This window comes from Schistocerca piceifrons, chromosome X, assembly GCF_021461385.2.
Source record: "Schistocerca piceifrons isolate TAMUIC-IGC-003096 chromosome X, iqSchPice1.1, whole genome shotgun sequence".
Classification (NCBI taxonomy): Eukaryota; Metazoa; Arthropoda; class Insecta; order Orthoptera; family Acrididae; genus Schistocerca; species Schistocerca piceifrons.
The window spans coordinates 785,465,347-785,492,701 of NC_060149.1; the positions used below are offsets into that span (position 1 = coordinate 785,465,347).

A 27,355-nucleotide genomic window follows, 5' to 3' on the forward strand; every position below is an offset into this window, starting at 1 on the left:
CAGTAGCAATATTTTTTGATCTGGAGAGAGCATACGATACCTGTTGGAGGACGGGCATCCTCCGCACACTGTTCTCTTGGGGCTTTTGAGGTCGGCTGCCCCTTTTTCTACGCGAATTTATGGCAGAGCGCACATTTAGAGTGCGGGTGAACACTACTCTCTCCCGTACTTTCTCCCAAGAAAATGGGGTACCCCAGGGCTCCGTGCTGAGTGTTGTACTGTTTGCCATTGCCATACATCCAATTATGGATTGTCTCCTTCCTGATGTCTCGGGCTCCCTCTTTGTGGACGATTTTGCGATCTACTACAGCTCTCAACGGACCAGCCTTCTTGAACGACGTCTTCGAGGATGTCTCGATCGCCTCCACTCTTGGAGCATCGAAACCGGCTTCCGTTTTTCTCCCGGTAAGACCGTTTGCGTTAATTTTTGGCGATGTAAGGAGTTTCTTCCACCCTCCTTACATCTAGGACCTGTCAACCTTCCGTTTTCGGACGTCGCTAAATTCTTGGGTCTTATGTTTGACAGAAAACTGTGCTGGTCCTCCCACGTTTCCTATCTTTTGGCTCGCTGTCTGCGATCCCTCAACACCCTCCGTGTCCTGAATGGTACCTCCTGGGGAGCGGACCGAGTGGTCCTTCTCCGCCTCTATCGCGCCTTAGTGCACTCGAAATTGGACTATGGAAGCATAGTTTACTCCTCTGCTCGGCCGTCTATTCTTCGTCGTCTCGACTCTATCCACCACCGTGGATTACGTTTAGTGTCTGGAGCTTTTTACACCAGCCCTGTGGAAAGCCTTTATGCTGAGACTGCTGAACCTCCGCTGTCTAATCGGCGAGCACTCCTTCTGAGTCGTTATGCTAGCCGTCTGTCTTCCATGCCTGCTAATCCAGCCCATGACATTTTTTTCGACGCCTCCTTTGATGTAGGGTATGCAGGCCGCCCCTCCTCCCTACTACCACCGGGAGTCCGCTTCTGTCAGCTGCTCCATTCTCTTTCCTTCTGCTTTCCTAAAACCTTCTTGACAACTTGGGGTACAGCACCGCCATGGCTCCGTCCCCAGATCTGCCTGCTCCGTGACCTTTGTCAGTTTCCCAAGGATGGTACCCCTTCACTTGTTTATCGTCGGGCATTTTCTGCTCTATGTGCACAAATGAAGGAAGCCACATTTATTTACACTGATGGCTCGAAAACATCGTTAGGTGTAGGGAGTGCCTATATTGTTGGCGACACCCCAAATCAATTTCGGCTTCCCGATCAGTGTTCGGTTTATACTGCGGAGCTTTACGCTGTTCTCCTGGCTGTCCACTACATCCGCCACCATCAGCGGATACAGTATGTTATCTGCTCAGATTCTCTCAGCTCTCTCCTCAGTCTCCAAGTTCTTTACCCTGTCCACCCTCTGGTCCACCGAATTCAGAACTGTCTGCGCTTGCTCCACCTGGGGGGCGTCTCAGTGGCGTTCCTCTGGCTCCCGGGACACGTTGGTATCTGTGGAAATGAGGCGGCAGATATAGCGGCCAAGGCTGCAGTCTCTCTTCCTCGGCCAGCTATTCAGTCAATTCCCTTCGCCGATCTACGGAACATTTTATGTTGTCGTGTTGTTCTTTTATGGCACGCATATTGGTCGACACTTCCCCATAATAAATTGCGGGACATGAAAGCTCTTCCTTGTGCTTCGACCTCTTCCTCCCGAACGCGTCGTCAGGAGGAGGTAATTTTAACTCGACTCCGGATAGGACACTGTCTTTTTAGCCATCGACATCTTTTAAGCTGTGGACAGTAAGACACCTTTTAATTGAGTGCCCCTATTTTACTCCATTACGCGCCCGTCTACAGCTGTCGCCTGATATATCGTCAATTTTAGCAGATGACACGCGCTCGGCCGATCGCGTTCTTGAGTTTATTAGTGCCAGTGAAATGACGTCAGTCATTTGAAGCTTTTTTTTTGGGACAACCAACCCCTTTCTGTAGTGGATTTTTAAGCCTTCCTTCTGCTTTTAGTTTCTCCAATTTTTTGAGTTTCGTTCCCATTGCTGCTGGTTTCCATTTTCGATTTTTAACTGTTTCCTAAGTCACGGACTGGGCGCTAATGACCATAGCAATTTTACACCCTAAAACCAAAACCAAAAACTCACCAACCACTGAGGTGTCAACCCTTCTATTTTTCCTCCTCCCCTTTCCCCGTCATGCCACTCCTACAGTGGAATGTTCACAGCACTGGATCCAACAAGAAGGAATTATGGCTGCTCTTGGAATTGCAGTACCCACTTATTTTCTGCCTCCAGGATACAAAATCGCATCCATGCAACAGCTTTGACCTCTCACATTTCTTTCCAGTCCACTTTGACCTTCCCTCCGAGGATGGCATGCCATCTCTTGGGGGTGTCGTGCTACTCATCCAGGATGATGGTCATAGTCAAACCATCTCACTGAATACCCGGCTGAAAGCTGTTGCAGTCTGCATTTTCCTTCCTCACTTCACATTTTCTCTTTATAACATCTACATCCCTCCAGGGCAGACTTTCTCCAGCTTATTGGTCAACTCCCACACCTCTCTGGTGCTCGGTGACTTTAATGCACACAATCCCCCGTGGGGCTGTTCCAGAATGTGTCAAAGAGGTGCCCTCTTAGCTGATCTTTTCAATCAATTCAACTTCATCTGCCTTAACATGGAAGCATCCATGTTCCTTTCAGACTCCACGCACACACATTCCAATTTGGACCTCCCGTTCTGCGCAGCCCAGTTTGCCCGTCATCTTGACTGGTCCGTCCTCTCTGACACGGCCCATGTGTGATCTGTTTGCTGATTCCTACCCCACCTACGTGCACATGCAGATGGCAGCTCACTAAGGCCAACTGGTGGCTTTATTACAGGAATTTTTAAAAGACCGAGTTTTCAAGGTCCGTGTGGGTTCCGCCTTGTCAGACAACTTTATCCAGGAAAATGGGATGTCTCGGGGCTCTGTCCTGAGCATCATCCTCTTTGCTATAGCTATTAACCCTATTGTGGCCTGTCTCAAGCTGGGCATGTCTGGCTCCCTTTTTCTCAACAATTTTGCTGTCTGTTGCAGTTCTCCGTGGACTTGTCTCCTTGAGCAGCTTCTTCAGCGATGTCTGGTCATGTTTACTCACAGACCGTTGACTGTGGCTTTCGCTTTTCCACTGACAAAAGCATTTGTATGAATTTCTGGTGGTGCAGTTTGTACCGATCCCATGTCCATTCGAAACTAGACTATGGGTGTTTTGCTTGTGCATCTGCATGTATGTCCATCTTATGCTGTCTAAATACAATCCACCATCGTGAAATCCGTTTGGCCACTGATACATTTTACACTAGCCCGGTTGAGAGTCTCTGTGCAGACGCTGCCGATCTACTGCTGTCATACTGGCGTGATGTTCTACTTAGCAGATACGCCTACCATTTGTCTGCTATGCCCGGACACCTATCCTGTGCCTCCTTGTTCGACGACTCCTTTGACCACCATTATGGGACATACCCTCTACTCTGTTACCTCTTGGAGTTCACTTTTGGTTATTGCTCTGGCAGCTTAACGTGACACTACCTGTCACTTTCGTGATAGGTGTGAACCCTTCACCACTTTGGCTATTTGCGGCGGCCCTTGTTCACCTTGCACTTAATTCACGTCCTAAAGAAACTGTTCCAGATTCGTCCTATCGCTGGAAGTTTCTTGACCTTAACAAGGAACTTAGTGACCTTAACAAGGAACTTAGTGATAGTACCTCTGTGTAAACTAATGGCTCTCGGGCTGACCGTGGTGGCGGGTGTGCCTTCATCATTAGCACCGACCCATTTTCAGTATCAGCTTCAGGAACACTAATCAGTATTTACAGAAGAGCTCTTCGCCCTGTATCAGACCCTGCAGTACACGCGGCGACTCAGGCTTTTCAATTGCATCACCTGCTCCGTTTCTCTGTGCCCTTCGGAGCCTCTGTGTGCTATGTGCAGTCCATCCATTAGTGCAGTGGATCCAAGAAAAATTCCACTTGCTCACTCTTGAGGGAGCCACTGTGATGTTTATGTGGGCTCCTGGTCATGTCAGTCTGACAGGAAGCGAGGCTGTTGACACTGTGACCATGGCTGGAGTTATCCTATCTTGGCCCACTAGTTCTTCGTTCCTTCTGATGATCTCCATGTTGCTGTCTGTCAGTAGGTGGTGTCACTTCGGCATCACTATTGGTCTTCCCTTCATGGAAATGAGCTTTGGGGAATTAAATCTCTCCCAGTGGCTTGGTCTACCTATTCGTGGCCCTCTGTCCATGAGATCATCAGTTTAGCTATGTTGTGTATTGGGCCTGTCATTTTAGCCATCGCCATTTGGTAAGTGTTGATACACTACCACTTTGTGTGCATTGTCATCAACCTTTGACACTTCACCATTTCCTGACCAAATCCCCTTTTTCTAACCATCTACAATCAAATGTATGTTTACTGTCCAAGTTATTGGCTGTTTTAGCAAATGACGTGTGGGCTGTCACCCATGTTCTACTTTTTATCCGTTGTAGCAATATGATGAAAGACATTTAATCTTTAGTTTGGAACCTCTGTTTTCTCACCACACGGGGTAGCTGTGCTGTGTGCGGCACCTTGTTTACGGTTCGCGCGGCTCCCCCCCCCCCCCCCCCCCCCCCCCCCCCCCCCCCCCCGTCAGAGATTAGAGTCCTTCCTCAGGTGTGTGTGTGTGTGTGTGTGTGTGTGTGTGTGTGTGTGTGTGTGTGTGTGTGTGAGACCGATGACCTCAGCAGTTTGGTCTCATAGGAACATACCACCACCTCCATTGCCTCAACAGCGTATTTTATGAGCCTTTCTCCAAGAGGAAGTCCTTGTTTGTAGTTTTCTTTCCTCCTATCACTTGGGCTTATTAATGTGTCGTCGTTTTGAACTCCTTTGTCGTGTTAGTGTTCTAAGGTTCTGACGTGGGTGCTTGTGACCTTAGTTAAAAATAGAAACAAATTACATAAGCTGTGGGTCTTAGTGATAAATAAAACAAACAGCACTAGCTTTTCCACACTACAAGTTCCATAACATATCCCATTGCAACTTCACGGTCTTAGGGAGCAGGCTGATGTCACAAACCAACCATTACATGGATACATATACACAGTTCAGCTTGCTCAGATGTTTCAGGCTGTAACTGCTTTGAGTTGTTAGCCTCTGATGATGTCTCCAGCATTGGGAAATGAAACATTAGGTAGAGAATTATGCCTTCAAGCATGGCCTTATGCCAATAACACAAATATCAGCAATAATGCAAACACTGGCCATCAAAACCTGCAGTCATATAAGAGACGTTAGGAACACTGTAACATCATTAATATATGAGATAGTCTTTCCAAGGTTTGGCTAAAGTAGATTGCATTTGAGCCGATGCCATATTGCAAAAGAAGACAGTATTAAACTCTGTTCTTGATAACCTGCAACTCAAAATCCTCAGTATTTGTACTGTACTGTGTTAATTTGGTACTAATTTTGTGGGGACAGACTATTGGTGTGATTGTTGAATGTTGTACCTAGCAGTTGTAACAGGTAAAACTAGAAAATCTCGAGTTAGCACGCTTTCAAACTTTAGTATTGGCACTGGCAGCACTTTAAACCTTGGTCTCTTTTTTAGTGTATTTGTTGGAAATGGACATTTAATGCTAAACCCTATTGCTGGGGAAAATTGTATAACAATATACTATAAGTGAATAGGTAAAAAAAAAAAATCTACTTGCCATATTATGGCAGCAGTCCCAAACAATCTGCCTTTCCTTCTTGTTCTGTCTGGTCCGTCTCCCCTTACTCGGGATTCTAAGCAACTTTTCCATAACTCTTTTTTGTTCATCTCTCTTCCTTCTCCTTCAGCCCTTCTGCCAGAAGGAGCCACTCGCTTCAAAAGCTTACGCATTTCCTTAACTTCTATATCTATTTTATCCTGCTGCCACTTGGTGAGTAGGTATTTTATTTATCCCATTATATTGAATTTAATGAAAGTTGTTCTGTGTGGTGGTGGCGGCCCCTGCCCCTTCATCCCACTGTGATCCTGGCCAGGAGGGGGATAAAAGAGAGGTGTTTCTTGTACTTCTTTTATACATCCTATGTATTTCACATGACAGTCGCACATGACAGTCGCACCCCTTCAGTGGCCGATAGTGGCAGTCTTCGCGTGCAAATGCGCAGCTCCATTTGGCAGTGGAAGTAGTGTCTCGAGCTCCTGATGGAGATGTTGCAGGTAATACATAAAATTTTGAGTGGTCATTCACAATTACTGTGCTAAAGGACTAAGAGTAGTCTCATCATTGGTAATATGTGGTGGAAAAAAGAGAACATTTCATAAGAGAGATACAGGTGACAATACAATAAAGTTGTGGCCTTAAAATTGGGTGCATTTAAATCCAGTAACCCCAATGCTTGGGCTGTGAGGTGTTACCTGTCAGTCTCATTCTTCTTCTTCTTCTGGGATGACACTTGACCGTCATATGTGTCTGCAGTTTTGCATTTAAATTCCCACTATAGACTTGTGCTACAGAGTGAGTAGCCTCCTTTTCCGTATGTTGTCCAGTTTGCTCCAGTGTAATTTGTGTAATGTCTACCAGATGGGGCAAGATCCTTGATGGGCAGTGATAGATCTCCTTTTGGAATAACATATTACTGCTGAGTAACTTGTTTCACTGTGTATGAGAGCTGTTTGATAGAGGAGCCACAAATCTTAATGAATTCACCCAGGTGTGGCAATGTCAGTTACAATTGTGAAGCAGCTCGTATTACTGGTGACTTCTTGTTCACTTCTTGGTTATACAGATGTAAAGAAGAAACCTTATTCTTCACTAGTTTTGAAGTAGGAAAGTTCTGTCTTTCTGCTCAGTGAGATCCCTGAATGCTTCTGACAGTTTTTCCCCACGCTTCCTCCATCCTCCTCTGTTTGCAGCTCTGTTGTCTAAGTTGTTTGTGCAAATATACTTCCTTGAGATAGGCTGTTTTCAGTATTTCTCCAATTTTTGCCTCATTACATCACTGAAAAGGCGTTTGTGCTGGCGAAAAAACGATTTTTAAGCTGATTATCCAGCAGAACCCATATTTGCACTCGTTTTACCATATCATGGGAGTGGTCATCACTAAACAGAAAGTAATCATTGTACAAATCAGAGCTACCTATGCAATACCCAGTGTGTCAACTAGAACAGTCGAGAATGGCTTATTGAAAGCTTAGGTGTAAGGCATAGTGCTGCTTGCTAAACTTCCACTCAATGATCATGCTGTGGAGATGAATTATGCAAAATTACGTTTAGCAATGAGACAAAATTTTCGGCATCAGTGATGGTTTGCAAGTGCTGTGTTGAACAGGAGAGCAGTAACTACTGAAGTGCATCGAGTAGCAGTATGTGGAACCAACTCCAGGCTTCATAGTGAAACAATTATCATAAAGTTGTAATGTTTGTTGAAGGAATGTTAACCAGAGCTGGATACATGAAGTACATTATGTTTCTGTTCTTACAATATCTTTCTTCCAGCTGAGTAATGCTCACACTACCACTCTTTGGATCTGCGACTAGAGTTTAGTAAGGAGCATTGTGTGATACTACATCAGTTTTATTAAGAGAAGTGCTCAGTGTCTGTTCAAAATTTTCATTGTTTAGAACATGTGTGCCATTATAATGTGGTAAATAGTACGACCAATGAACCAGCTATCAAAAATTTCTTTTAAGACTCTCTCCAACTTGGAACGTAAGTATCATCTGGATACAGTAATAGTACATTGCTGCCAATTATGCATATTGCCTGAGGTCACTTTCAGTAGTTGTGTCATTGAATAAGAATTCTTAGAAGTCATTGTACTGTTATCTTACTGTGTCAGGTCTAAATTTTCTTGACCACCTGTGCCTTGTGATGGTTAATTTTGATATTGGGAAGTAGTTTGTACATTTGGCTTACGTTCATCAGGGGAATGTCTTATGTTGAAATGCCATCTCATTCGAATTTGTTGTGCTTATTGCAAACACAGAAAAAAGTTTCTGGTCCAGGAAACAGTTATGAGCTACCTAAGTCGTCGTAAATGGAAAGAAACTTTCTTCAGTAGCTAAGGCACTTCAGTCCAAGTCTGGAACTCTGGTTATCCATGAATTGAGCAAATCCATTCCAAAATCAAACACCAAAGAACTTCCAAATTAACAATGTCGTGAGGAGCACAGACTATGGAAGGTTTTTGACATAATACCAAGTACCTGAGTGCGGCCATTCTTTGTTGCTGCAGCGTCTTCTTACATGGAACTGTGCTACACGTTCACGACATCTAGTCCATCAGTTGCATATCTGCCATGTAGTACGTTGCTGTCACAGCATTGACTGTAATTTGCAGGCAAGCGGCATCTCCAGGGTACCAATTGATGTTTCTTCTTCAGAGTCTATCAGAGATGTAACATTAACCCCCAAATGACAGTTACAGGTGGAAATGCTGCAGCTGGGGTGTAGTGCTGTTTGGAGGTGGAGGATATAATGTAGCAGCCTGGTTGGCTATGTACATTTTATCTGGTGTAAGTACTGACTTGTACTGCACATTAATGTCCTGCAGCAGAGGTGTGGGAGATGGTGATGCAGCAGGATGGCCTTAGTTGGGAATATGTTGAGAGAGATGGTAGTAGTGGTATACCCAAGTTGCATTCCATTTCGAGAAGTGAGTGGAAGATCAAAGGGATCGAGGAGAGCCTGTGGTGTGATGCAGAGCAAGTCCAGAAATTGTGAGGCTATGATGGTGATGGCAGCAGGTGAGCCACCATATGTTAGACACTGGTGGCAACTGGTGCAGTCCTCAGGAGCACAAATGGGATAAAAAATAACCTGTTCTCGTATTGAGAAGTGGCAAGCCGTAAATACAATAAAATCAGTTCTGATATTGGACATGAGATGATAGATAGTACATGTGCAACCTCTTCATATGACATTTCCATTATCTGCCCCCCTTTTTAGGAATTTTCTGCACTCTTTAACTTCGTAAACACCTTTGCACTGGTTTAAGCACTGTAAAACCACAGCAAATATACACGGTCCAGTCACATTAATGTGACCACCACCTATGTTAAACATTAATGCAATAACCACGGACTGACAGCAGGGTGCATCACTGGCAGTTCTAACAACCCTACCACAACAAAGGTCAAAATTTAATAATGAGTGTAGTGTTGCTCACACTGCTAAATACTGCATTTTCGGGCAACAACAAAGTTATTATGTGGCAGGTGTCATTAGAGCACAGTTAATAAAGTCATTTCATGTAATGATGAATAAACTAGGCACTCATCTTTTCGTGTTTCCCACGCTGGTCTCGTTGTAAAATCATGGCTCAGTTGTCGAAAATCTAGGTGGTGATGATTCCAAGCTCGAATGAAAAGAGGCCTAGGTTTTATTCCACTATATTCAAAAGTTTTGTAGATGTGCTTCACAAACCATTCTTGAAGATTAAACCTTTCAAAGTTAGCACAATGCTGATGTAAAAAAATAATCAGCACTCCGAATTTAAGTTACACTTCCTTTTTATTGCTTTTGTTGCAATATCACGTAACACACAAAACATCACTTCACAATACAAAACATACTTGACTGTTAAAGTTCACATTTTATAAGCTGACTATATTATGCGTCTTTCCCACATGACGTTCAAGACTTGACTTTCTCAAGGTCCGACTCTCTAACTAACTAAAATAATCGCTTACGCGCCCAAAAATCAGAGTTACAAGTACGACAAAGATCATAGTGACAAAAGAAAGAATACACATAAGAATAATATCATTGCAATATAAACATATTGATGTATCAAAGTACCTCTACATTAATGAAATCAAATCTGAATGTTGTCTCAGAAATATGTCAACTACTTAACAGAAACATAGTAGAATATTACTGGTATCGAGAGGTTCAGGTGAGCTGCCGTAATGGTTACGTAATTCAAGTACCATTACACAGTGGAGGGAGACCAAAAAATACTGCAGTTGTTGTCATATTTCAGAAACAGAGCAGATTTATCTGACATCCAAAAGAACGTCATCATTGGCTTTGGCTGAGGGTGGAAGCATTTTCCAAAATGGCTAAGTTTGTGAACTGTTCGCACGCTGCCACAGTTAAAGTATACTGTGGAAAAATGGCACTGTCCGAAAGTGGCACTAATGGGGCTGTGGTGCGCCACAGGCCACAGTTGACAAGGGTAAACAATAGCTGCAGAGATGTGTGTGGGTGAATAGACGTGCCACTGTTGAGTGACTGACTGCCCAGATGAACCAAGGGGCCATCAACGACTGTTCAGCACACGGTGTTGCTTATAGGTGTCAGCAGCAGGCACCCGATTTATGCACCCACGCTGACTGCTGTTCACAGTGACAAAGGGTGAAATTTGCATGCCAGTACCACAACTGGACATCCACGGAGTTGCAACAGGTGACCTTTTCAGATGAATCACATTTTATGCTCCATTGGACTGAAAGCAAACATCCTGCAACAATCATCAGAAAGATCCAGGCTGGAGGAGTGTTATGGTCTGTGTAATGTTTTTGTAGCATTCCCTGGGTGATCTCTCCATTCTGCAAGGCACAATGGATCAACACAAGTATGCCTTTATCCTTATGGGCCATGTCCACCCCTTCAAGCATTTTGTTTTTCCTTGGCACAATGGCATCTATCAGCAGGGTAATGCAGTGTGTCACACAGCTCACAATGTATGTTTTTAGTTTGAATAGCCCCAGGGTGAGGTTACTCTACACGTCTCCACTAAACTCTCTAGACTTAAATTTGACTGATAATCTGTGGGACCACCTTGCTCAGGCTGTTCAAGCCACAGATCTTCACCCAAGAAATCTAGCGCAACTGGACACAGCACTGCTGTCAGCATGGCTTCACACCCCTGTCGGTTTATTCCAGAACCTCACTGACTCTCTTCCTGCATATCTCACAGCAGTCCATACTGCAAAAGGTGGTTAGTCAGGCTTTTGATAGGTTTTCACATTAATGTGGCTGGACAGTGTAGAATGTCTAATTTATTAAGGAGGCTGACACACCTGACCACTAGAAACAGGATAAGAAAGAAGTTCATATGCACATAAATAACTGATCTATTCAACTTGTCAATTTATGGGATCTACATAGTTGCAGTGGTGTTTACCGTTGTTGTGCCAATGGAGGAAATGGTGTTGGGTAGTGCTATTGTGACATATGCTAAGCAGATGGCACGTTTTGCGGTAATACCTGCATTATGTTTTGGTGTGATCAATCACAAATAGCCTATGTCAGAAAGCAGTTAGGGAAGATTGCTGCCATTGCAGCAGAATTCATTGCTGAGGTGATGGGGAAAAGGCAGTTGGAGGGCAAAGTGGAATAACCAGAATGATGTTATGCTAAAAAAAACTCGTAGAGAACTGTGTAATCGTGTGGCACCTGCCACAGTGCATTGTGAGGTATCTTGACTTTCTAATGAGCTCTTGTGTTGGCTACTCGTTCATGAGGAAAGTCACAATATCTGTGTTGCCTGTAAGTGCAGGCCAGTTGCATTGACATTCCTCATTGGAACACACACATTTGCATTGACTACAGTCTGTAGCTAAGCAATTCACACTGTAATGGGTATGATCCTGGCTCCTTCTGCTGACTGAATTGTAGTTGAGTGGCCACCACGTAAGACTTACTCATTAACTGTGCAAAGATTGTTATGTATGTGTAAAAAGCAGAAAGAATTCTGCTTGACCAAAGGATTTAACTTAATAAACTCAGCATATTCAGAGGAAAGCAAGAAAGGAAAACTGAAAGATTTAATTCAATAAGGTGCCTGAAAAGTGTGTGTGTGTGTGTGTGTGTGTGTGTGTGTGTGTGTGTGTGTGTGTGTGTGTGAGAGAGAGAGAGAGAGAGAGAGAGAGAGAGAGAGAGAGAGAGAGAGAGAGAGAGAGAGAAGTACTGTACCTGCTGCAGATGTAACATCTGCTGCAGTGCCAACTGCTGCTAGTGGCATTCAGCAATGCCAGAACCACTACAGAATTGCAGTATACACATGGAATACAGACAATCTCAGTTTTGAGGTGCAGGCTTGGGCAAATTTTTCAAGTAAAATGTGCAGAGACCATTCTGATGCAGGAAACAGTCTAAAACTCATAAAGGCAATGGAGAAGAACTCTGTCAGATGACTAATGGGCTCAGTTCTAAGTTTGAAATTACAGGTTGTCTGTGAAGTGAGGGTTGTATGTTACAGCAGCCTAAACCAAAGCCAATCCAAATTAACATGTTCAGGAGCACTGTCTAAAACTGCTTATTTCTTCATTAATGCAAAGTTACTTTAAAATATGATACCACTGACCACAATGTGAAAATAACAAAAGTAAAAAATATTTCTACCAGCAGTTTGTAACTGTCTTCCTCATTATGAAACAGTTCTTGTTTCTTCGTATGTGTTATATTTAATGCCATTAGTTTTCCAAACAAGTTTTTTATTAGTACAGTAGTTCAGCTTATGATAGTACAAAGGAAAAGAACTGTCAAAGAAGATCATGAAGCATTGTAGAAATATTTTATATGTAAGTTACTTGATTTGTAGACTTACTGCAAAGCCTTCCTTCTAAGATTGTTTGTAAATATATGCAATTGCAAGTATTTCTGTATCTCTTAAAGCTTTTCTGTGCCAACTTTTCAGTCAACTCCATATCAATTTCTTACAGTATTATTATTTGTAACAGTGTGTTCTGACAACCAATTACTAATTTTTTTCAGCATACCAATCAATTACAGAACATGTGTGACACTGAAAGTTTGGGTCAGGGCTTGAGTGGTACTCTGATAGTCTCACGGTTAAGGCAACTGCTAGTGATAAGTAGCAGAGTCCTGGTCAGGCACACATTTTCACATTTTTTATTTTTTTATTTTTTATATTGGATTCTATTAGGAAGTTTGTGCACCATGACGACACAGCAAGTATGGAAAACGAGGGAAACTTTAGCATTGGTTGTATAAATTTGAAACTTTTTTTTATTATTGCATATCAATTTCAATCACAGAGTGATTATCTTCAGTGCAAGACTAAGTCCAGTGGACTACTGTAATCATGTATAAAATATAACTGCAAACAATGACCAATTTGCGCCCCTTAAGAGGCTCCTTTGAAATCACCATACACAGCTGTGTTACAGAGCTGCAGTCTCAGTAGAAAGGAATACATAACTCGTAAAAGTGCAGAGGAAGCTAACTCGTAAAAGTGCAAAGGAAGCTATGGCTGCACTTTAGTCGACACACATTGCTATTTTTGTAAGTGCAATAATTAAAACATTTGCTCTTATCTTTCCTGCGTTATTGTGCGCAACTCTAGTTACTGAACCCTTAGTGTCGGTGGGTTGCTCAGCCAAATCCCTCATCCATTTCTGTCATTAGAGACTTAGGTGCACTAGATGTACTCCACCAGTTGTTGCCTCAAGAGTTGAATGATGGAGAGCTCTTGCTATGAGAAGATAGCTGTATTGTGAACACATACAAATAATAGATTTTATCATTGCAGCAAAATTGTCCTCGGTGGTGAGCTCTCATGCCACCTTTCAGCCCATGCTTGTACGGCTGAGTGGAAAGTGGTCACAAGTGTTCATTCTAGTGATCACAATTTGGCTTAATTCTTAGTTTCAAACAACACAGTCCCAAAATAAATGATGAGTAACTGAAAACCTCAGCTGCGACAGGTGTTGTTGATATACCTCGATGTGGACAGCTGAAAATGTGTGCCCCGACTGGGACTCGAACCTGGGCTCTCCTGCTTACATGGCCCCAGTCGAGGCACACATTTTCAGCTGTCCACATCAAGGTATACCAACAACACCTGTCTGCATCTGAGGTTTTCAGTTACTCATCATTTATTAAAGGGAAAAGCTGCACGGTCATCAACATTAACTCTTCTTTCGAGAACAAGTTACTGTCTTCGTATATATAGTTAAAGGCACCCAGCCATTGACCTTTGTCTGTGCGAATGCGCACAGGTTGCCCAAACTCTTACGGGAATCGCCAAAGCGTGCGCGAGTAATGGGTGGGTGGGCAAATGTCTATAAGTTACAATACATATGTAGAATTGTGGACAGTTGGGCATGTGAGTCTCACGGGAAGCGTGCAAGGGATAAGTCCCTGCAGTCGCGCTATTCATCTGTGTCCTTGGTGGCTCAGATGGATAGAGCATCTGCCATGTAAGCAGGAGATCCCGGGTTTGAGTCCCGGTCGGGGCACACATTTTCAGCTGTCCACATCGAGGTATAACACCACCACCTGTCGGCAGCTGAGGTTTTCAGTTACTCATCTTTTATTAAAGGGAAAAGCTGCACGGTCATCAACAGTAACTGTTCTTTCGAGAACAAGTCACTGTCTTCGTATATACAGTCCCAAAAAGTAAATGACCAAAGTGGATCCACATATGGCAAACTGGGTTCTGATAGGTAAACAGCGTGCCTCCAACCCTTGCCCCTTCCCCTTAATACTCCTCTCAAGCTTGTGTGGTAAAACTGAAGTGAATTAAAATTTTAAGCTCCAAAAAATGCAAGGAGCTTGCATATTCCTTTAAGTTACCATAAACATTTTATATACAATTTTGATTTAGAATATATTTTCAGAGAGACTATTCTTTACATAGATTAGGTGGTTGCATTTCTAACTGATAAGTTACTGTCATAAACAGTGTGTTAAAATGTTTTTGTACTTGTATGTGGCCTGGTTTAGTATTTTGCATACATTTTTCAGCCTGTTTCACCCATTGGCTTTGAAGATCAGCACTTACAACCACCAGCTCCTGTAAAGCAGTTTCTCATATCTCCTCCTGCATCTCCACCTGTTGGATGGGTTCCAAGGGATGAGGGTGAACCACTTGTTAATTATGATCTGCTCGCTGCGATAGCTAATCTCACTCCAGGTATGTACCTTCTAGTAAGATAATTGGTATTAACTGTTGCACATTGTGCCACATGCTTATACTGCATTAAGTAATTGTGTCCTAGATTTGTTATGTTAGCCATCTTCTATTCAAATATGATGTTTTCCACTTTAGTCCAGTCATTTAGATGATTTCTATACAAACTAGATTAAAACTTTGCTTTGTTCTTGTCATTACAGTCAACAGTGACCGTTTCATTGTCTTATTAATGGTCTCTCTGGAACTGTAGTAGACCAGTTTCATCCTTCTTTACTGAGTTGCCAAAGTTGAGTGGTCAGCATGTACTTTGGTGTTTCTGAAAATTGCAGCACTCAACAGAAATGGTTAATGACTCTAAATTCAAAGAGTATGTGCAAAAGAGTGTACTGGCAATAAGTGATTGTTCCATAGATGTGAGGTTAGGTCCAACCCCTCACTATTTTCTAACTGCGCCAAAATCAGTGTTACACCATGCTCTGTTGGTAGGGACTTGAAAATTTCATGTAAAGGATAGCACAAAAAATAATGTGAAATCAGCAGTTTTTACTGACACAATGTAAAATAGACAGTTTTTGTGAAATGTTGCAATCTTTGGCATGTTCCCATTCACATGTAGAAATGTTGTAAATCTGAAGACGTACTAATTTCAGTAGCAGATAGTTAGTGAATTTTAAAATTGCATTTTGACATTTTTTGCTCAAGTCTTTCTTGTATAATGTTAGAGTGAGAGTTCATTTCCTGTGTGAAGAACATGACTCTATACATGACATCAAATGAAAATAGCCCTGTTTCCAATGTATTCCATTCCAGTAAGAGTTTGTCACCTTGAGAGACCATAATATTGTCATGAGTCGCTCTAGTGCACCTCTCATGGATTTAGTGGGCTCCGTTTCAAATAGGGTGAGTGCATGCACTGCACTGTCTAAAATACTTCAAAGTGACCAGAATGCTCTTTTATGAGGCTGTGCTTACACGAACATTATTGCAGGCTACCTGGATCCCTTCCCACTATATATCTTCCCCGATGGTGTCTTGTGCTATAGATGTGCGAGGATAGCGGTAGTGAACTTGTATTGTTGTATTGGCCACCAAATTCACTTAATCTAAGCCCGATGGAACTCCCCCTGTGGGTTCAAAGGTTAGAATAAGCCCGATGTATTCCTCTGCCTGTCGTAAGAAGCGACTAAAAGGAGTCTCAGACTCACACTTTTTGGTCCTAGGAGTTCAAGTCCCATTCTATAGTTTGACCTGCCACTTTCAAAATTCTACAGAAGTGCGGGCCGTGTGGGGAAGGACGCCTTACGTGGTGCACAAGTTATCCATAGTGCTCTTAGATTCGATCTCCTGAATCTCTTGTTGTGGCTTTGCATCTCCACCGGCGCTTCAACTGTTTGGGCGAGGACCCTTTCCAGGATATGTCATCTTCTGTTGTCTCCTGTCCTCTTTCGCCCCCATGACAATATTAGATTTCTATGCGCCCAATATCCAGCATGTTAGCCAGTCCATTGTGGTGGGGCCATCATGTATCCATTTGGTGATAGCCTCCTGACAACACAGTGATTGCAGTGCTGATGCCTGAGCTGTAAACTCACCACATATGCCAAGGAGTAAGTGCTTGTCTTCCTGGGGCATCAGGACTCCCGGCAATGGCCATCATGCCAGTTGGCCTTTGCTGTGGCAGGGTGGTGCCCGTGGGGAGAGCCCCTGATCATCAGGGCGGATGTCCCGCAATGAAGCGCACTAAGTCATCTCTTGCTGGTGACCATAAAGCACCAGCAGTCTACAAGAAGGGCAAGATCGAACACAATGCCAACAGGTATGACGCTAAATCGTTTCCCTGCCTTGCTACACCATGGGAGGACCATAGGGCTACAGAACGGAGAGAGCCATATTCGCCTCAGTTCTTAGTCTGTAGCAGAACTGATGGGAACTCCTTTCTACGTATGAAGCCTCAATTTTTTGTTGAACACCTTGAGGATAAGTTTGGAGAAGTGACAGCGCAGTCCAAGATGCGAAACAGCGCAGTCTTGATTCAGGTAGCCTTCCCCAGCCCAATCCCGAGTGTTACTCGCCTGTGACAAGCTGGGTGATATTCCTGTTTCCATTGCGATCTCCTTGTGCAGTCTGACGATGAGCTCCGTGCCAATTTAGAGGTGGCGGGGTGTTCATTTCATCCGGCACGTTTACAGGGGACCCAAAGACAACAAGGTTGCTACCGGTGCCTTCATCTTGGCCTTTGAGGGTGATTCATTGCCTGAAAAGGTCAAGGTGATTACCACTGTGATGTTAAACCATACATCCCTCCCCCTATGCAGTGCTTTAAGTGCTGGAAGTTCAGGCACATGTCTTCCTGCTGCACTTCCAGTGCTGTATGTCAAGACTGCAGACGTCCACTGCACCCAGATACTCCATGTGCGCCTCCTCCCACTTGCATCAACTGTGGAGAGCACCACTCCCCCTGCTTGCCAGAATGCCCAATACTCCAAAAGGAGTGGAAAATCATGGAGTACAAGACCCTGGACCAGTTGATTTACACAGAGGCTAAACGTAAATTTGAAAGATTACACCCCATTGGGTTGACGTCGACATATGCTGCAGCTACATCAACATCACTGTCTCAAGTGCCAGTGGTTCCTCATTCTGTGCCACAAACTGTGGGCTCTCTGGGCCAGCAGAATACATCCGCCCCCTTGGTGGTAGGGGGCAAATCTTCTTCTGTTGCTCCCAAAGCACCTACTTCGGGAGCAAGGCCCCCCCCCCCCCCCGCTCCCACAGGGGACATCAGTCCCCTCTCCCCTGCTGGAGAAGCAACAGCCGCCTCCGGCTCCTCTCGTGCGGAAGGGGTCCCTTGGGGCCCTTTCTCCCAAGGTCTCCACTAATGCCACGGCGGACACTCACCTGTGGCTTAAGGAGCCAAAAGCTGCTGGAAGAAGTGCTCCATGGTCTTCCTCCGTGCCTGAAACTGCTAACTGCTAACTGCTTCGGAGAAATCTTCCCAGCAAGCCCCTAAAGAGAAACAAGAGAGCAAGCAAACTTAAGTAGTAGTCTGCTAAGAAACAGCACCCTCTGGTGGCACACCACCACCACACCCTATCAACTCAACATCTTAGGGTGCAGTGGAGATTTTAGCATCCCCTGTAGACCTGGATCTCAATGATGCCTCAACCACCATAGAAATGGATACAAATATTCAGTCAGTGGCAGTAGGTAACCCTGAGGCATAACCTGCCTCCTTGCGCACTTCATGCCTTCCCAGCCTCACGATAATGTCATGCTCCAGCAGAATTATGGCGGTTTTTTCCTCCACCTGGCTGAGCTACAGCAACTCTTAAGCTTCACACAAGATTTCTGCATTGCCCTTCAGGAAACCCAGTTCCCAGAAATGCGGACCCCTGCCCTCTGCGGCTATAAGGGATATTACAAGAACTGTAGTGACTATAATAGTGTATCAGGTAGAGTTTGTGTCTATGTCCTGAACTCAGTATGCATTGAATCTATGCCCCTTCAAACCCCTCTTGAAGCTGTGGCTGTCAGGATAAGGACAACGCAGGTAATAACTGTCTGCAACGTAGATCTTCCTTCAGATGGTGCAGTACCCCTGAACGCATTGACTGCACTGATTGATCAACTCCCTAAACTTTTCCTACTTTCGGGAGATTTTACCGCTCATAACCCCTTGTGGGGTGGGACAGTGCTTACTGGCCAAGACAGAGATGTCAAAAATTTACTGTCACAACTTGACCTCTGCCTCTTAAATACAGGTGCCCCCCCCCCCCCCCCCCCCCCACATTTCAGTGTGGCACATGGCACATATTCAGCCACTGACCTCTTGGTTTGCAGTCCTGGCCTTCTCCCATCTATCCACTGGAGAGCACATGATGACCTGTTTCGTAGTGACCACTTCCCCATCTTCCTGTCACTGCCCAGATGGGCTTTAAACAAGGCATGCTGGGTGCTTTCATCTCTGCTGTCTCTGTTGAATCTCCCCCCACGTGGTAACATTGATGTGGTGGTTGAGCAGGTAACTATGATCGTTTCTGCAGCAGAAAACGCGATCCCTCATTCTTTAGAGTGCCCCCGGCGAATGACAGTCCCTTGGTGGTCGCCGGAAGTTGCTGAGGCAATTAAGGAGCATCAGCAAGCTCTACAGCGGCATAAGCAGCACCCTTCCCTGGAGCACTTCATAACTTTTAAACAGCTCCGTGCCCACGTTCGCCAGTTTATCAAAAGACAGAAACAGGAGTGCCATACGTATGGGCAAAGATCAAATGAGTTTTTGGGTACCAGACCCCAACAGGTGTTCCCAGTGTTAACACAAATAGCGTGTTATCTACAGACATAAATGCAATTGCTGAGCACTATGCTCGCACCTCTGCGTCGGAGAATTGCCCCCCAGCCTTTTGCACTCTCAAACGGTGGATAGAAGAGGAAGTCCTGTTGTTCACTACATGCCACAGTGAACCCTATAACGCCCCATTAACAGAATGGAAGCTCCTCAGTGCCCTTGCACATTGCCCCAACACTGCTCCTCGGTCAGATCGGATCCACAGTCAGATGATTAAACATCTGTCGTGTGACGACAAGCGACATCTCCTCGTGATCTTCAACCGAATCTGATCCAATGGCGTCTTTCCATCACACTGGCAGGAGAGCATAGTCATACTAGTGCTCAAACCCAGCAAAAACCCACTTGATGTAGATAGCTATTGGCCCATCAGCCTCACCAACATTCTTTGTAAGCTGCTGTAACGTATGGTGTGTCAGTGGTTGGGTTGGGTCCTGGAGTCACGTGGCCGACTGGCTCGGTGCCAGGGTGGTTTCCGCCTGGCTCGCTCTACCACTGATAATCTTGTGTCCCTCAAGTCTGCCACCCGAACAGCCTTTTCCAGATGCCAACCCCTTGTTGCCATCTTTTTTGATGTACAAAAAGCCTGTGACACCACCTGGCGACATCATATCCTTGCCACATTATATGAGTGGGGTCTCCGAGGCCCACTCCCAATTTTTATCCGGAATTTCCTGTCGCTTCTTACTTTCCGTGTCCAAGTTGATGCCTCCTTTAGTTCTCCCCCATATCCAGGAGAATGGGGTTCCACAGGGCTATGTAATGAGTGTATTTCTTTTTTTTAGTGGCCATTAACGATCTAGCAGCAGCTTTAGAGCCATCCATCTCACCCTCTCTGTATGCAGAAGACTTCTGCATTTCGTACTGCTCCACCAGTACTGGTGTTGCTGAGCGGTGCCTACAGGGAGCCATCCACAAGGCGCAGTCATGGGCTCTAGCCCACAGTTTCCAGTTTTCGGGCACTAAGTCATGTGTTACGCACTTCTGTCGGCGTCGTACTGTTCATCTGGAACCACAACTTTACCTTACTGATGATCTCCTCACTGTAGTGGAGACAGTCCTAAAAATTGATATGCCTGATTGACTTGGCTTCCTCACCTTCGTCAGCTTAAGCGGAAGTGCTGGCAGCATCTCAGTGCCCTCCACTGCCTGAGCAACACCAACTGGGATGCAGATTGCTCTATGCTGCTGCAGCTCTACAGAGCCCTTGTTCAATCCCACCTTGACTATGGGAGTTTGATTTATGGTTCGGCGGCACCCTCAGCATTGTATTTACACGACCCAGTACACCACTGTGAACTTCAACTAGCAACTGGAGATTTTAGGACGAGTCCAGGACCAGCATCCTGGTGGAGACTGGAGTGTCCCTCCATTGCAGGTCAGGCGTGTACAACTGCTCGCCAGTTATGTTGCACACGTCCATAGTTCTCCAGTGCATCCAAATTACCGTCTACTTTTCCCACGCATGGCGGTTCATCTCCCGCATCGGTCGGCGACCCAGGTCAGGGCTTACAATTGCAGTTCGCATCCGATCCCTGCTATCTGAACTGGAGTCCTTGCCTTTACCACCTATACTCGAGGTCCATTCACGTGCACCTCCATGGTGTACACCTAAGCTGCAGCTTTGCCTGGACCTTTCACATAGCCCAAAGGACTGAGTTCACCCTGCGGCTTTCCACTGTCACTTCCTCTCGATTCTTGACATGTACCGAGGCCTTGAAGTCGTTTAAACCGACTTCTCGACGGCTGATGGTCACGCAGGCTTCCCATATATCCATGGAGGACATATTGATCAGCATTCCTTGCCTGATAGCTGCAGTGTTTTCACTGCAGAGATAGTGGCTATATCTCGTGCTCTTAAGCACATGTGTCCATGCCCTGAGGAGTCAGTTTCTTCTCTGAACTGATTCCTTGAGTGGCGTACAAGCTAGCGACCATCCAGGAGTCCATCTATGCCCTGGAATGGTCCAGTCGTTCAGTGGTGTTTGTGTGGACCCCAGGACATATTGGAATCCCAGGCAATGAACTTGCTGACAGGCTGGCCAAACAGGCAACACGGAAACCGCTTATGGAGATCGTCATTCCAGTAACTGACCTGCGTTTGTTTTTACGCCGCCAGGTTTTTCGGCTTTGGGAGATGGAATGGCATAGTCTCAGTATGCACAACATACTGCGTATTGTTAAAGAGACTATGTATGTGTGGCAGTCCTGCATGCGGGCCTCTCGCAGTGACTCTGTGGTTCTCTGCCGGCTCCGCATTGGCCATGCTTGGGTGACCCATGGCTACCTCCTGCGCCATGAAGACCCGCCTCAGTGTCGATGCGACGCCCGGGTGACGGTGGCCCACATTCTGGTGCACTGTCCCACTTTGACTGCCCTGCGACAAAATCTTCGGTTACCGAACTCGCTGTCGCTAATTTTATCTGACATCATCTCATCAGCTGATTTAATTTTACGTTTTATTTGTGAGGGTGGGTTTTATCATTTGATCTAAGTTCTAGTGCATGTCTCTCTGTGTCCTCCACCCTAAAACTTTTAGGGTGGAGGTTTTAATGTGTTGCAGAGTGGCTGGCTTCTCCTTTTCATTCTCGTGGTAAGCCAGCCATGGTGATCTGTTTTGTTGTTTTAATTTCTTCTACCTGTTCTTTGCGTTTCTGTGGTTTTCTTCTCCCCTTTTGTCCATTTACATGTTTGTTGCCCTTCTGTCGTTCTTGTCGTTTTTTTCTTTCTCTCCTTTTTCAGTTGTTAGTCTAGCATGTTTTATTCTCACCCTTGTGACATTGTTTTATTCGGAACAAGGGACTGATGACCTAGCAGTTTTGTCGCCCCCCCCTCCCCCCTCCCCGCTCCCCGCTCCCCGCTCCCCTCTTTCAAACCCACCTGATGGAACGCATCTGTGATGCTGATGGGTGCCAGTTCCAACTATAGGAATTGCTTGACTGGCGCATAGACATCTGGTGCCACATTCCTCGAGAAATGTACAAAGGACTTGTTGAATCCATGTGCTGCCTTGGATTGTTACCACAGGTCCCATGGAATACCAGACAAATGTCCCCTATAGCATAATGTTGCCCCCAGCAGGCTGTGGCTGTCTCTGTGGCATGGTTTGAGTGTAGAGTATCCATTGGCCTGGATGACCATGTATCTGGGCACAACCAGGCAGTATGATCCTGTATCAAGTTTTGATAACCATACACCCACTGCAATGGCAGGGATGATATTCTTGGGTCACCATGGGAACTGGAAGGGGCCTTCGACTGCAGAGCCCCACGTTCAACAATGTGCACTGAATGGTGTTCTCCAAAACACTTCCCTCCAAGTGCTCAGCTTGGTGACCCCAGGTTCCTGAGCTGGGGACTAGTAAGCACCACCAGTCCTCTGTTACCATATGCTCCGGGCATGCTTCAGTGACCACTGTGTGCCACGGCAGTGTAATGTTGTGTTTTTTGTAGAACGGCAGTCTTTGGCTTCACCGCCTGGCCCATGAAGGAGGTACACACCTTCGTAAAAGAAACCTCAATCTCGAAGTATGCTACATGCTGGAGTAGCATGTAGCTATGGATCGACCTCATCAAACAACTATTCCTGATGGGACGGCTGTACTGTCAGGTAGTTCCTACAACCACTCATCAAAGGGAGCTAGGTTGGTCAGTCCTCCCAAGAAGTATTTGCAGAATCATAGTGACAGGACACTAGTGTGCTATAACACTTTCATTGTAATCAAGAGAACAGGGGGAATGTTTGAGAAGGTGTCCCTTTTCTATATTCACAAGGCACTGGAGGGTTTTCTGGGTCCCTAAAAAGTCTCTAATGACATCGTAATGGAACACTACTAGTTGAAACTGCTACTTCAAACCAACTATCTAAGTTTCTGGGGTGTAAGGCCTTGGGTGACAATCCAGTCAAGGCTGAGTTGCATAACACCCTTAACTTCTGTAAAGGTGTGGTTACCTGCTCCGATACAATGGAGATGGACCCTGTGGAGTTACATGAAGAATGGAAAAATATGGGCATCACAGAAGTGCAGAACTATGAGGAGAGTCAATGGCACATTGTAAAAATCTGCAGCATACATTCTAACATTTAGCACTCCAGAATTACCTGAACACATCCTTGCAGGCTATACCCACCTTAAGGTTTGCCCGTTTGTTCCTAACCCAGTGCATTGCTTCAAATGTCAAAGATTTGGCCATACCAATGTGGGGTGTAACGGGAGGGCTTCATGTAGAAATTATAGAGGCTCAGCCCACAAATCAGACAGTTCTTGTACACTTCCTCCAAAATGTATAAACTGCCGAGGGGATCATCCAGTATGGAGCAGAAAGTGTGAGGTTTACAACGAGGAAAGGAAAATTCAGGAGCTGAAAGTCATGATATGCATACCCTATGGTGAAGCTAAAAAAGCTTTCAGAGCTATGCAACCTCCAGGTTTTGCTATTTCTTTTGCATCTGCCCTAAAGAAGCCAATTGCCAAGTGTGATGCCTCCTCACAAACTGAGACCACAGATTCAAATATGAGAACATGCACTTGTCATTGTGCCTTGGGGGGGGGGGGGGGGAGACAAGTTACAGTTGAACCGGAAGTCATTCAGAAGCTGTCGGTGATGGGTTTACAACATAAGCCACATGTCGTTGCCCACCATCAGACGCCTACTAAGCCGTCCCCTCAAGCCAAGTAACCAACTCCTCCTATAAGTAAGGAAAAACACCCTTCAGAAAGTGTTTCAGAGTTGAAGAAAGTGGCAGTTAAATCTTCATATCGCTGAGCTCTCTCCCTCTCAGCTGGGAACTTTACTCTTGGGGATATGGAATTCCACTTGGAGGAACCAGAGAGCTGAACACCAGCTGACATTCTCCCTAACCTCTCAGGTAAATCACCGCCTCGGAGGCAGAAAGTCAAGAACAACCATCTCTAATTAATGGCTCCCACAGAGACTTCTGTGTTGCAGTGGAATTTACATGGATACTGGTCACATTTGGAAGAATTACAGCTCCTGGTCCGGGAGAAACTGTTCGGCATCTGCTTACAAGAAACTCATTTTAAAGTCACCAACACACCTGCATTAAGGGATTACCACCCCTACAGGAAGGACGATATGACTGGAGACAGGGTTGCTGTGGAAGTGTAGCACCATTTAACATCACAGTGTGTTCTTTATTTCTTCTACATCATGATCCTTTAAAATTCAGACGCACTGACAGAGCTCTTCTGGGCACTCCCACTCCAATTCCTCCATCGGGAATCGGAGGGGGCGGGGGGGGGGGGGGGACTCAATGAGCTGTGAGGCTCAGCTACCACTTGCTCCAGTGATCGAATTCTTAGAATATCTGCCTTTTGAACTGTGGACAGGTGACACATTTGCACCGCTGAAGGGTGTTTTTCAATCATTGACCTTTGTTTTTGCTCTCCAGCTATTGCAGACTTGGTTCAGTGGCAAGTGGCTACAGGTTTCCATTCTAGTGATCGCTTCCCACTGTGGACCTATCTACTGATTTGGATGGTGATTAACAGGAGACAATGAAGGTGGATGATTGAAAGTGCAAATTGGTTTCCGTAAAGTTGACAGGCTATTTTTGAACAAAAGGATCGTGCACAGGAGATGGTGGCCCATGTCACTTCTGAGATCCAATGGGCTGCTGCAGAGTCCATCCCCCAGTCTAGCAACCATCTGACAATAGCCTGTATCTTGTTGGAATGACGACTGTTTCTTGGCAATCAGAACCACATGAAACGCTCTGGGGCACTTCAAACACCATCCAACTACAGAAAAACCTCATGCCTTCAGATCCGCGAGAGCACATGCAAGGCGAGTGATAAAAATATGGAAGAGGGATCCCTGGCAGGAATTAACAACATCCATTAAGTGGTCCACTTCCACTGCAAAAGTTTGTGAATGAATAAGGCTGATTTCAGGCAAGGGCAGTACACATCCCCATACAGCCTTGTCAAGGAATGGCATCTTGGTGGACGCACCTAAAAACATGGCTCAGGTTTTAGCTGAACACTTTTGTACAGTCACTGTGTCATCCAGGCAAGCTCCTGCTTTACAGATGTTCTGCAGGACTGCAGAGATGATGAAGCTCCATTTCTTCTTGCATTATGAGGAAATCTAAAACATTCCATGCTCCATGTGGGAACTGGAATCAGCTCTGTCTGTGGCCATAGACACTGCACAGGACCTGATGAGGTTCATTATGCCATGCTCTATCATCTGTGCCCTGAAGCCGAAGGGCAGCTCCTCTCTTATTTCAGTTAGATCTAGTTTGATTGATAGTACCCCATGACTTTGAAGGAGGCAGTATTAATGTTCAAGAGAGTGGGGTCCCCCAAGGCAGTGTACTTAATGTCACATTGTTTGCCATTGCTGGCAGTGGCATTTCCTCAACAGTCATGAGCTCTTCGTTTGTGGATGACTTCACAATCTTCTTTTACTCCTCTGATCTTATAATGACGAGGCAGTGACAACTGCCCATCAGGAGGCTGGGAACCTGGGCCAAGACAACTGGTTTTCAGTTCTCACCAGAGAAGACCACATTTGTCAGTTTTAACCGTACTTGTTGAAGTTTTATCCAACCAGTGCTCACAAAGGGAGACAATATTTTACATTTTTGGGCTTATTGGTTGACTCAAAATTAACTTGCCTTCCTCACATGAGACCTACAAACAAAGAGTTTCCAGTTATTGAATATTTTGAAATGCCTTAGTGGAAAAGTATGAGGAGCTGAGAGGTTCTGCCCCCTGCAATTTTATAGGGCATTTGATTGATCATGTTTAGATTATGGCAGCATGGTCTGTGGATTAGCCCATATTTCCTACCTCAAGATGTTAGATGGTGTCCACCATGAGGGCATTCGGATATTGACTGGACCAGCCCAGTTCGGACTCTGTGTGCAGAGGCTGGTGAACCACAACTTTAGATTTGGCGATGTATCCTTTTGGCTTGACAGGCACTGAAAATCCCAGCATCACGTCAGTCATTGTCATTTAGTGCAGTGGTCCAACCCAACTTTGAACGGCTGTTCAGGAATTGGCCACATGCGACCAAGCCATTCGGGATATGTGCTACTGACTGTCTCAAGAATCTGAATCTGTCAGACCTCCGAATAGAGAGCAAGGGATGGAATGCATTGCCACCTTGGTGTCTTCAGAGGCCCAAAGTGGTTTTAAGTGTGGCATGGTACAAGAAAAATTGTACTCCAGATTAAGTTTGTACAAATTTTTTCTTCGATTTTAAGTACATACCACAGTTCTATCATTGTTCATGCAGATGGATCCCAGCAAGAGATTGTCTTCAGTTGTTCTGCTATTTTCCCTGATAGGATTTTCAAAGTGCATCTTCTGGGAAAATTTAGAAATTATGATGCAGAGTTATATAGCATTATGATGGCACTGGAGAGGATTCACTCGGTTAGTGCACTATAAACACTTCACCAAATATATCAAGTAGACCAGTTGATTTGGCTCATCTTTCCGGCCAGCACATGTGCAATTTTCCCTGCTAAATAAATCTGCTTTAAAGCAAACAGCCGGCCGGAGTGGCCGAGGAGTTCTAGGCGCTACAGTCTGGAACCGCGCGACCGCAACGGTCGCAGGTTCGAATCCTGCCTCGGGCATGGATGTGCGTGATGTCCTTAGGTTAGTTAGGTTTAAGTAGTTCTAAGTTCTAGGGGACTGATGACCTCAGAAGTTAAGTCCCATAGTTCTCAGAGCCATTTGAACCATTTTTAAAGAAAACAGCGTCAGGAAACTTGCTTTCTGGATGCACCTCATACATTGCACTTTCTAAAAAAAAACCCCAACAAATTAAACTATTTCATTTCCAGTTCCTAATACTAATTTTGCATGATCCTCCCATTTCATATTGTTTCTTAGGATGGGGTCCATAAATTTCTGCTATCATTTCAAAATATCGTAACTTGAAAACTATTAGAGATAGAGCATCATGGTTTGCTGTAAAACATCTCTCTCTCTCTCTCTCTCTCTCTCTCTCTCTCTCTCTCTCTCTCTCTCTCTCTCTCTCTCCCCCCCCCCCTCTCCCCCTCCCCCCCCCCTCTCTTTCTTATCCCAGATTTTCTTTGTATGCCCCACTCATCACTCACAGAACATCA

The 27,355-nt window shown here is 45.1% G+C and overlaps 1 protein-coding gene across 2 annotated transcripts in view; it reads left to right on the forward strand.

Annotated features, from left to right (window-relative positions):
• LOC124721569 (protein sarah) overlaps window positions 1–27,355 on the forward strand; it is a 54,999-nt gene that overhangs the window by 15,992 nt on the left and 11,652 nt on the right. For both annotated transcript variants that reach the window (XM_047246608.1, XM_047246609.1), the window contains exon 4: window positions 14,733–14,901. In XM_047246608.1, coding sequence (XP_047102564.1) covers window positions 14,733–14,901 — 169 coding nt within the window. The remainder of the gene's footprint in view (window positions 1–14,732; window positions 14,902–27,355) is intronic.